The following is a 12,557-nucleotide window of genomic DNA, read 5'->3' on the forward strand; positions in this document are numbered from 1 at the left end:
CGGTATTTCGATGTTTTTTGGACGTGGTACCATGGTATTGTCATGGTTTCATTTGATATCGTCACTGTACCATGGTACCACTATAGTACTTTTTTGTACTATGCTCATGTCTTTCTGAGATTTAGCAATCTCAAATTTTTGGTACAAAAATGGTATCTGATGATAATACTATGGTACATTGATATATATGATATTGAATGGTTACCATATTCATGTACCATGGTATTTTCATGGCACTCCAGTGTATGTTATGGTGTGCCAATGGATACCACTTTATTACCTAGGTATACATTGTTAAAAAAAAAAAAACACACACACACAATACTGTAGCTGTGCCAATGGAATAGGGTGTACAGTAGCTAGAGTTTGTATTTCCAATGGTACAGTTGTGGTTTCTTTGTTTGAATTCTTTTTGTATCAGTGAATGTTTAATGCCAACAAAGGAGGATGATTAAAGTTTACGTTTCCCTTTCATTATTATTATTTTTAAGTTTAATTATTGTCCTGTGAAGTTTATCGAATCACATTAGAAAGCTCATTTCATTCTTGACTGTAGTTTCAATATGTTTGGGGGCCTAGAGAACCCCAATGGTGTACTAAGAAAATAAATATATTATTAATAATAATAAATTCAAAAGAATTCTATTGCCTTCAAATGCTTTTAATATGTTAATATGGCCTAATCAAAACCCAGTGTGCAGATATTATTAAAGATTTTACATACTGTTATATCGCAAATTAAGCAGGCATTCACTTTTCGAGGAGCTGATCATCCAGTGTATTAATGTTTCTGTTTGGGGGCAATTTCGCCCCAACAAAAAACACATTGTAGAAAATACCCAACTGGTAGGACTCTCAGAAAGTCTTAGCATGTGAAAATTCATTGCACTTATTCAGGTTTAGGCTATACATGGGGTGTTTGAGATTCCAAACATATAGGTGAGACTATTTTCTTCTAAAGACAGGACAAATGAGGAGCTATGATGAGTGAAAACCACGGAACAGTAAAGGCAGACTCGGCATTGGTCATGTCGCCCACCGGGTCCACTTCACAGTCTGCTCCCTTGTCACCCTCTACCAGCAAACCCATCCAAGAGCTGCCAGGTCTGTAATTATGAGTATCTGTGAGCACATTTTCAGAGGAAGACTTTCTTTGTTACTTATATAGCTTAATAATAAAATACCGTAGTTCTTGAACCATACATTACAATTGGGTGGGGGGGGGGGTGTTTTGGTCAGTGTAAGGAATATGTGATAAGTCTTTCAAAAATGTAAAGATTTTGCATTTTAGACTGCTGTGCTATGTCCCTCTGATTGTGAGTTTCTCTTTTAGATGAGTTGATTCAAGCTGGATGGTCAAAATGTTGGAGTAAGAGGGAGAATCGGCCATATTACTTTAACCGTTTCACCAACCAATCACTGTGGGAGATGCCTGTCCTGGGGCAACATGATGTCATTGTAAGTTCAGGGCCAGTTCATTTTCATTGTTAAGGATATAAAATTGGGGAAAATCTCTATTGGTACTCAATTAGTATTTTGACAGGTTTTTCGTTTTATAAATGTTGTTCTTTTTTCGCCCTTGTTTTAGTCGGATCCTCTGGGGTTGAACGCAGCTCCAGCCTCTGGTGAGGCAATTGTGGAAGCAGGACTGGGGAACGGCCAGCGTAAGAGACACCCATCAGAGGATGCTTCTCAAAGGGGGCCGAACAGTTTCAAGAGGCCAAAGGTCAGTTTTACTAACTAAAAGTAAGGCCACAACCACACTAATATGTTTAAGTTTGAAAACGCATTAATTTCGCTACGATTTGGCCTTCAGTCCACACTGAGACGAAAACCTGTAGTTGTAGTTTGGACAGGGAAAATGGAGATATTCGAAAACGATGACAATAGTTGTCATGTGACGCAGCCATGTAATCCATTCAACCCAAAACAATCAAGATGGCGGCCCATGTTGTAGCGGCTTTATTGTGCCTGCTATCCACTTTGCTAGCTTTGTTTAAGATAAATGTTACTTTGTACAAGTTTACTCGGAATTACTGTCCGGCGGCAGAATACGAGAGCAGTTGTGTTTCAGACCGTACATGGAAATGACGCAGGGCCACGCATCATACCTTTTTTTTTTTCTTCTTGCCCAGTAAGGGGATTTAAGTGTTTTCAGGCGTTTCAGTGTGGACGATCAACTTTTGGAAAATGTTTGATAACGGCGTTTCTGTACAAAGAGCGTTTTGAAAATGAAAAAGCAGTTTTCAAATTTATCCCGATTAATGTGGATGTAGACTAAACCCAAAGTATACTTCGTACAGGATGCTTGACGCAAATCTAGTCGTCAGCAGAGTGCTCGAACACTGAACGCGTGCAGCCCGATTTTTATAACCGCGCGTCTTTGAACACGCATGCGCCTGGAATTATTTGCACAAATTAGTGTATCCACAATGTGGCAGTACTCATATTTGAGCCACTGCTGTCATGAAGAAACGCTAAAAGAGGACATAATCGCCAGTATATCACAGGAGACGAAGGTAAAAACAACAACAGTAGATATGAACGTCAAGAAAGTGTGTGTGAGGAGGTCTGGAGATACCTGCATTTGTATAACTTGAGTCTGAAGGAATGTAAAGACACCTTTATGGGTCTAATCACCTGAAAAGAAATTGTCCGGCAGTCGTAGCATGCATGCTCCAAACGCCTGTATGTGCGCGCACTGTCAAATGGAGTATACTTTGACAGGCGCGCGTTCGACTGTACGCAGACGTGGAGCGTTCTCATCAAAATCGAAGTATACTTTGGGCTTTAGAATAGCATTGAGGTAGCATGCATTTTTGTTTAGTTTTACATCTAAGGTAATTGGGAATACAATACTTCCAAAAAGGGTTACACGAATATGATAGAAATCATTATTGTAAAATATTTCTCTTGATAATGTAATTGCGATTTAATTTGGATTAACGAAATGTACATTAAAATTAGAGCTGTCAATCAATTTATCTTTAATCAAATTAATAAGCTGACATGCCGATTAGTCAAATTAATTGCATATATAAATATTTGCAGAGAAAGCCCCCAAATAACAATTGTTCAATATACAGTATAATGATTAATTATATTTCTATAATTATAAATATAATTTATATACTATAAATATAATTTATATGCTATAAATATAATTCAAATAACTAAAATGCATTACATTATTGGGGCAGCCGAGTATAGCATTGATAAGGCAATATATATAATGATAAGTGGCTTTAGATGGCACTATATTGTTTATTTCCATATTATTGAACAAAGGCCTATCATTGGCTTACAGTCCACAGCAATCCATTTTACAATCAAATTCGTCAATCTGTCTGAGATAAATTTAGGGCTTTTCTAAGGATGCGTCAATGTACATTTGCATCAGATGGATGCTTTTAGAGCGTCTCACTTTGGTTGCATCGGGTCATAAACAGTTTTTAGGTCGCTGTGTCGAGGTAAATGTAGTTTGAAACTTATAAAAACACATCTCGAGATCCCTGCATTCAGAATTGTACTCCGTCCAGCTGTTTTTGAATGCAAGATATTGTGTCACTGAGTGTGATTTGTTGTCTGTACAGCTATGCGTTGCCTATACAGCTAGAGTTGTGCTGACTGCCCCCTGCTGAAAACAGGTGGTACATCAAGCATATATTGCTCTGATTTACAGTCCAAGGACGATTGATTGCGTGAATTATTTTTAATGCGTTATATTTTTATATAATTATTCGCACTGAATTAATGTGTTAAAGCTCTAATTAAAATATTATATTATATTATTTCGGATAGATCAACTGCACTGAATTAGTATTTAATAGGTGTTTTATCAGTAAATGAAAACTGTGCCTAAATGCTCAACTTCACATTAGCCCTCTTAGCAGCATCAAAAACAAAGCTTTTATTAAATTTTTAAATAAATTATACACCAAAGCAAGCAATGTATGTGATTGGTTATAATGCTCAGTCGCTGCAAAAACATTTTAAAATAGAAAATTACATCAAAAAAATGTATGCAGGGTGAGTAGACCTACATGGACAGCTATAATTGACTTTTCACGATAATCAAGGTAACTGTGGCACCTGTAATTGTAATCGCGAGTATTTATGAAAAATGAAATAAATAGCCCTTCAGCAACAGTTGTATTTTTGTTTGCTAATATTTGATTTGTCAAATTCAGGTTGAGATTCCAGTCACTCCGACGACTCCTACAGTCCCTATTTCTCCCAGCACACAAGGACTCAAACCCTGGACCTCCACCACAGATGATAAACAAGCCCAGCCCAGCGTACCTGCACCGGCTCCATACCGGCCCTCTGTGTGAGTACAGGACCATGTTTACCTTTCAACAGCTATTTATTTTCCATCATGATGCTGATGCTGATGCTATTTACACCTATTTTTATTATTATTATTTAAGTTTTTATTGTGGAAAAGAAAGAATTGACAACATTTTCCACAGATACAGATTTTCCAACATATTTTAAGTCTTCATTGAAAATACTCTCATATCCAGTTAGCTTAAACAATATACTGTACTACTTTAAGTGGTTTGTTATCCCAACACAAAACTATTTACAGAAGTGAGGCAGGATGTCACATCAATCAAAAAATACTCATATTGTAATCAGTCTACAACAAAAATGCATTTTGTTCAATAGGGGTTACATACTCAATCCATTTAATCCAATATTTAATAAATCTGTCTCTCTGAAGGTTCAAGCCAAATGTTATTTTTTTCCATAGTGAAGACATTCTTTAAAACTTTTATCCAGTTGCTTATTTGTGGAGAATTAGGTTTATACCAACATCTAGTTAGAGTATGCTTGATGCAAGAAGGATTTTATACATATATTTAGTCCGTCTTTCCCATGTGTACCATACTTAGAAAAACGGCTTCAAATGTGAAGTCAAGCAAAATATCCAGGATCTTTTCTGATGCCTTGTGTATGTCTTGCCAGTATCTTGAGATATTTGGAAAGTCCCAGAATGTAATAATGATTGGCATTTTGAGACCCGCACTGTCTCCAACATAATGAATTACAGTTGTGCTCAAAAGTTTGCAAACCGTTGGAGAATTGGTAATATATGTATCATTTTTAAAGAAAACATGAGTGAGCAGGCAAAACACATTTCTTTTATTTCTTATGGGATTCATATTCAACTGTAAGTTATAACAGAATGGCACAATCATAAAACAAAACATGGAAACAAAGAAAAAAAATGAAATTACCCCTGTTCAAAAGTCTGCATACCCTTAGTTCTTAATACTGTGTATTGCCCCCTTTAGCATCAATGACAGCGTGCAGTCTTTTGAAATAGTTGTCTATGAGGCCCCAAATTCTTGCAGGTGGTATAGCTGCCCATTCGTCTTGGCAAAATGCCTCCAGGTCATGCAAAGTCTTTGGTCGTCTTGCATGAACTGCACGTTTGAGATCTCCCCAGAGTGGCTCGATGATATTAAGGTCAGGAGACTGTGATGGCCACTCCAAAACCTTCACCTTTTTCTGCTGTAACCACTGGAGGGTCAACTTGGCCTTGTGCTTAGGGTCATTGTCTTGCTGGAAAGTCCAAGAGCGTCCCATGCGCAGTTTTCGTGCAGAAGAATGCAAATTGTCTGCCAGTATTTTCTGATAACATGCTGCATTCATCTTGCCATCAGTTTTCACAAGATTCCCCGTGCTTTTAGAGCTCACACACCCCCAAAACATCAGTGAGCCACCACCATGCTTCACAGTGGGGATGGTATTCTTTTCACTATAGGCCTTGTTGACCCCTCTCCAAACATAGCGCTTATGGTTGTGAACATAAAGCTCTATTTTGGTCTCGTCACTCCAAATTACAGTGTGCCAGAAGCTGTGAGGCATGTCAAGGTGTTGTCGAGCATATTGTAACTGGGCTTTTTTGTAGTATTGGTGCAGTAAAGGCTTCTTTCTGGCAACTCGACCATGCAGCTCATTTTTGTTCAAGTATCGTCGTATTGTGCTCCTTGAAACAACCACACCGTCTTTTTCCAGAGCAGCCTGTATTTCTCCTGAGGTTACCTGTGGGTTTTTCTTTGTATCCCGAACAATTCTTCTGGCAGTTGTGGCTGAAATCTTTCTTGGTCTACCTGACCTTGGCTTGGTATCAAGAGATCCCTGAATTTTCCACTTCTTAATAAGTGATTGAACAGTACTGACTGGCATTTTCAAGGCTTTGGATATCTTTTTATATCCTTTTCCATCTTTATAAAGTTCCATTACCTTGTTACGCAGGTCTTTTGACAGTTCTTTTCTGCTCCCCATGGCTCAGTATCTAGCCTGCTCAGTGCATACACATGAGAGCTAACAAACTCATTGACTGTTTATACACAGACACTAATTGCAATTTAAAAAGCCACAGGTGTGGGAAATTAACCTTTAATTGCCATTTAAACCTGTGTGTGTCACCTTGTGTGTCTGTAACAAGGACAAACATTCAAGGGTATGTAAACTTTTGATCAGGGCCATCTGGGTGATTTCTGTTATCATTATGATTTAAAAAGGAGCCAAACAACTATGTGATAATAAATGGCTTCATATGATCACTATCCTTAAATAAAAGACAGTTTTTTTTGCATGATCAGTCATATTTTCAAAATCAATGCCAAAATTTCACAATTTCTGCCAGGGTATGCAAACTTTTGAGCACAACTGTACCTAATAATTTACTTTTCTGTTTCGGAGTAACAAAGAAAGGAATAGTATTTCTCCTGCAAAATTCCCTCCAGTATGAAGAGTGAGAACTTGACCATTGCAGCTTACAGATATTTACCCATTCTTCCATAGTTATTACAGCACCACTCTCTTTTTCCCATCTCTCCTTAATATATGAGGTTGAGTCTACATCTAAACCTGTCATTCCTTTATGCAATCTGAAGACGATCTTCTCTGTCAATTGGGAATTATAAGGTGATGCAAATATTTTTATGACACCATTGTTGTTTGGGTCAGCTACAATAAAAAATAATAATTTTCTGATAAAAATGCTGTCTCAATTGGAGATACCTATAGAAATCCTTTGATTCAAGATTGTCTTTCTTTAAGAGTTTGGAAGTTCCCCTCTATCCATAATAGTACAGTAGGCTGTAAGGCCTTTCTCTGCCCATGTTTTAAAGCGATTATCTAGTGTGTTTGGTTTAAAATCAGTGTCAAATATACACCATTTTAGTACTTTCACTGAATCCTCCATTTTTATATTTCTTAATAATCTCATACCAAATTTTCAATGATACCTTTATCCATTGATTTTCTTTTTTTTATGTATAATTAGTCTTTTATCAGCATTACTTGTTTGTGTAGGAATCTCTCCAAACCACCTAATCTCTATGTCCTTCCATCTTGCTTGATAATCAGGATTGCACCAACAAAAAATAGGCCTTAACTGTGCTGCAAAGTAATATTTCTGTAAACACGGTAGTGCCGCTCCACCTTTTTCTTTACGCAACTGGAGGATTTAAAATTTTATCCGTTTTTTACCGTGCCATATGAATCTGGAAATTATTTTATCCCATTCTGTAAACTGTTTTTTTGGGAGATCTATTAGTAAGGACTGAAAAAGGTGGACTAGTAGACGTGGAAGTGTTGTTTAATTGAGTCTATTCTAGATCCCATATTGAAAAAGGGGAGCAGATCCCATCTTGTTATATCTGATTTAATTGTTTTAATAATTGGTCCATAGTTAACCATTTCTAGGTCTTTTATAGCTTTAGGGAGAGATATTCCTAAATATTGAATACATTTTCCTTGCCAATTTAAATTATATTCCTTTGTCATTTCATTTGGAGGGTTGTAATTGAAGGTGTTTTTGGAATATTTAGTTTGAAACCTGAAAAGGAACCAAAGACTTTTAATGTTTTCATGAGTTCACCACATGACTGTGTTGGGTCTGTTAGATACATTAACATGTCATCTGCAAATAATGCTATTTTATGCTCATCTCCCTTTATATTAATCCCTATTATTTTGGGGTTCTGCCTAATCCATTGGCCTAGAGGTTCAGTAAACAACGCAAAATGAAGAGACAGAGGGCACCCCTGTCTTGTGCCCTGCTCCAGTATAAATGTCCCTGACAAATCAACATTTATTTTAATTCTTGTGGATGGTTTAGATGGTTTAGCTATCATGAAATTAAAACTTTGATAGCACCCTACTAAGAAAAAACCAATTGACTTAAAAGTACTGCCTGTAAGTTAATATCCTGAATGCGATTAATAATGTGAAGAGTCCGTCAAATATTGTCTTGGGTTTGTCTGCCCCTAATGAAACCAGTCTGATCAAAACCAATAAGTTCTGGCAGAATAGCTTAAACTCTTTTTGCTAAAATTGAAGTATATATATCTTATAATCTAAATTAAGGACAGAAATGGGTCTATATGAGGCACAATACTGTTTGTTTTTTCCTTCTTTTGGTATCACAGAAATGACGGCTTCCCGCCATGAGGGTGGTAATTCACCTCCTTGTAATAAATAATTAAATCCAATTAAATTGGAGTCATTTGCTGTTGAAATACCTTATGCCACTCTGATGTAAACTCATCTGGACCTGGGGATTTATTTGTTTTAAGTCTGGATATTGCTTTATGTATTTCTTCCTCTGTTATTTCTGCTATCAATATAGTATTCTGGTTGTCACTAATACAGGGGAGTTTTAAAGATTTAAGGAAAGAGTCTATTTTATAGGGTTCTAAGTTTTGTGTTTGGGAATATAATTTCTTTAGTAGCATTCAAACACTCTCTGAATATAGTTAGTTCTATCATATTTGAACTTGGATATAAGGTCCTGTATTTTCTGTATAGTTGAATCTGCTTGTTGCTTGCGTAATTTTCTGGCTAATAATTTCATTGATTTTCCTCCAGCATCATAGTATCCCTGCTTCGAAAACATTATTTTTTTCTATTTCCTGTGTATAGAAATTGTCTTTCTGCTTTGACTTTCTTAATTTGCTGAATTATATTTTTATTTGGATTCTTCGTCTTATACATTTCTAATTGTTTTAGAATGCTTTGAAGTGTAAGTTTTTCTTGTCAACATTTCTTTAAGTTGGAAGTAATAGCTAGAATTTTCCCTCAAAGAACCACTTTACTAGCATCCCATAATATGGCAGGTGTCACCTGTCCATTGTCGTTATTTACTATATGATGTTCAATTTCTTAATTTGCTGTTTGATCCCTCTACTATTCAATATACTACCGTTTAGTTTCCAGAGAATGTTTTTTGGTTTACTCTCCAAACACAATGAGAGAGAGATCAGAGCGTGGTCAGATATGTCAATTAAATTATATCGCAGTTTTCGATTCTATGTTTGTCTCTCCCAAAAGCTATAAAATAATCAATTCTTGAGTATGATGAATGTGGATTAGAGTAATGTCTGTAGTCTTTTCCTCCTGGGTAAAAGTCTCTCCATATATCAATTAATCCCATTTCTCTCATCATTATGTTGATTTGCTTACTCACTGGACTCGCTGTTTGGCGAGTTGGATTTGAGGAGTCCAATTTAGGGTTTAGTTGATCATTAAAGTCGCCTCTGCAAATGAAGATTCCTTGTGATTCAGAGGCTATTATGATCCTGTCTTGTCTATTATGATCCTAAAAAGGAACATTTACTTCCTGGTGGGGCATAAAAGTTTAAAAAAAAGGTATTAGAGTGTCCTCTACTCTGGCTTGTATCATTGATATCCCGTCATTATCTTTAATTTCAGAAAGATGTTCATAGATGATTTTATTAGAGATTATAATTGCTACGCCTCTTCTGTGTCCAGACCCATATGATGGTGAGAAAACATGTTTAAACCCCATCCGATTCAATTTGCTATGTTCCGCTTCATTTAGGTGTGTCTCTTGCAACAATGCAACCTCAGTTTTCTCTCTTTTAAGTTTTTGGTCAGAATCTTGCTTCTCTTTACAGGATTGAGTAGACCATTTACATTAAATGATGCAATTTTTATATTTTCTATATTCTTGTCTCTTTCCACTAAAACTTGCACATTTATTGTGACTTAACACCCCCTCAGGCTTAACAGTGAACATGAACTCAGAGGAAAAGAAAGAAAACAAAATTAACAACATGACTTCCAAATTAGGGGTCATACTGTATCGGCCCTTAATTAAGTATTGATGACAAAACTGCTCCATGGAATGAGCCTCTTGCACTCGTGTTGGACAGAGGGCCCATGTACATGACTTTTTTTGTAGCATTGTGGATGTTCATTTTTCATTTTGGCACAATTTGCACTTGAAGTTTATGTTTCCTTATCAGGAAGTAACACTTGAAATGAGAACATGACAAAATATCGGTGGGAGTGATCTGCGGGAAACACCAAATACCTGAACTTGTCGTGCCTGTATTTTTAGTGATCGTAGTTTATCACTCACTCCTCTTCAACCTGTGGATGCAGAGGAGAGGAATGGAGCGCTCTGTTTTTTCTTTCTCCAGGACAAACGCTGAATTCGCTCCATCAATAAGGTAGGGTGGTTGTTGATTGTGATTGGAAAAACCTCTTTTTTTCCCCCAAGTCGATCACTGCCACCTCAGCTGAATTATATAGCTTTGTGCAATCTCTGTGAAACACCTTTAACTTGGCTGGAACCCGTGTCTGAAACTTGATGTCGTTATCTTTCAGTGTCTTTTTGATTTCTTGGTGTTCCCTACGTTTCCGAAGCACGTCAGGCGCTTAATCGTGTTTGAATGAGATCCTGTTGCCTCTCCAGTCAATCACTCTCCTCTCCCATGCCATTTTAATTAGCATCTCTTTCGTCCAATAGTTTAGAAACTTGGCAATAATTGAGCGTGGTTTGGCTGTGGCAGGTGGTTTGGGTGCTAGTACTCTATGTGCTCTATCTATTTGGAGAACGAGAGCGGGATTTAGATTCAGGGTTGACTTGATGAGGTCTTCTAGAAAGGACACCATGTCCTGGAAGTTGTCTTCACATCCTTCCGGAACGCCATAAACTGAGATTTGAACGTCTAGCTCGACCCTCTTGATCGTTTAGCCTAGCCTGGAGTTGCTCTTAGTGCGGTAAAGTTGTTTTTATATTGGACATTCGTTAGACGTTCGGCAGGCAAAGTTAGGTAGTGTCTTTAAAGTGTGAAACGGACAAAGGCTGGTGAAAAACAGATTACTCTGTGGCTATTAAAACATGTGTAACTTTATCCAGATGTAACTTAAGTACAAGTTAAGTAGAAATATATGGTACAAAGGAAAAAAAAAAATTAAAGCCATAAATGTTTATAACAATGTAATGTAACTGAAATTGCATTTAACTTCTAGCTAACAGAAATGGATGAATGTCAGAACTCCTATAGCACATGAACTCACAACACCTTTCCACCTTACATGACTTTTATTTTGGAATCGTAACTTTATACATTTTTAATGATTTAACTTTGACCTGATGTCATACCACCTGTTATATATTTACAAAAACCTGACACACATCTTACATGAATTGGATTTTGGTGATATGATTGTGTATTTTATTAATTAATTTTTTTTTCAAATCCATATGACTTCCTGGTCATGTGACCTAGTGATGTCAGACCACCTGTAATGCATTCACACACACCTGACACATATCATACGTGACTTGGATTTTGGAAATATGATTTGTGTGTTAAGAATTTTTTTAATTTTCAAATTTATTTAACTTCCTGGTCATGTGACCTAGTGATGTCAGATCACCTGTTATATATTTACTAACACCTATAACACATCAGTGATGTCATAGCACATTCAGTGCTTTCACCAAACACATCCTACCCATAATAATAATAATAATAATAATAAAAAACAATACTTCCCATCTTTGGTTTTTGAAATATCCTCCTGAACATTTGGACTTGGCACCTAACATTTTGTACTTTTACTTGGCTAAGTCATGTTTATTAGGCCCTTATATTAATTTAAGTAGCACTGACAACACTCACAATGTGAGTTTTTGTTTGGAGACAGCCATGTCCTTTGAGTTAGTAATCCATGTGTCATGTAAGCCTTCCAGGTCATGTGGAGTAAGTCCTATAGCTCAACGGATAGAGCAGGGTCTTGACAACATCAAGAGTATGGGTTCAAATCCCATGTCAGGCATCATCCAATTTACAAGTTGTGGTCACTTTGATTGCTGCATATTAAATAGCAGCAAAGCAAAGATGTGGCCTAGAGGGTAGTGCAAGTGAGTCATTACTGGTACTCCAGCATGCCAACCTTAATGACTCATGGCTTTGCCATAATGACTCATGGCAAAGCCATGAGTCATTAAGGTTGGCATGCTGGAGTACCTGTTGAAGTACCTGTGTCAAAGGAGGTTGATTGTTTTTTAAATACATGACCAGGAAGTTATATGGATTAGAACATTAAAAAAAATTCATAAATATACAAAATATTATTTCTAAAATACAAGTCATGTAAGATGTGTGTCAGGTGTGTGTGAATGCATTACAGGTGGTCTGACATCACTAGGTCACATGACCAAGAAGTTATATACAGTAGATTTGAAAATTCAAACATTCATAAAAATACACAAAATCATA

General features: G+C 36.7%; 1 protein-coding gene across 3 annotated transcripts in view; it reads left to right on the top strand.

The window, feature by feature from the left end:
• Positions 1-12,557, top strand: part of LOC127446007 (mRNA (2'-O-methyladenosine-N(6)-)-methyltransferase) — a 35,158-nt gene that overhangs the window by 2,654 nt on the left and 19,947 nt on the right. For all 3 annotated transcript variants that reach the window (XM_051706594.1, XM_051706596.1, XM_051706595.1), the window contains exons 2-5: positions 962-1,104; positions 1,334-1,458; positions 1,589-1,726; positions 4,191-4,330. In XM_051706594.1, coding sequence (XP_051562554.1) covers positions 981-1,104; positions 1,334-1,458; positions 1,589-1,726; positions 4,191-4,330 — 527 coding nt within the window. In that variant the 5' untranslated portion in view covers positions 962-980. The remainder of the gene's footprint in view (positions 1-961; positions 1,105-1,333; positions 1,459-1,588; positions 1,727-4,190; positions 4,331-12,557) is intronic.

This window comes from Myxocyprinus asiaticus, chromosome 9 (genome assembly GCF_019703515.2).
Source record: "Myxocyprinus asiaticus isolate MX2 ecotype Aquarium Trade chromosome 9, UBuf_Myxa_2, whole genome shotgun sequence".
Lineage (NCBI taxonomy): Eukaryota > Metazoa > Chordata > Actinopteri > Cypriniformes > Catostomidae > Myxocyprinus > Myxocyprinus asiaticus.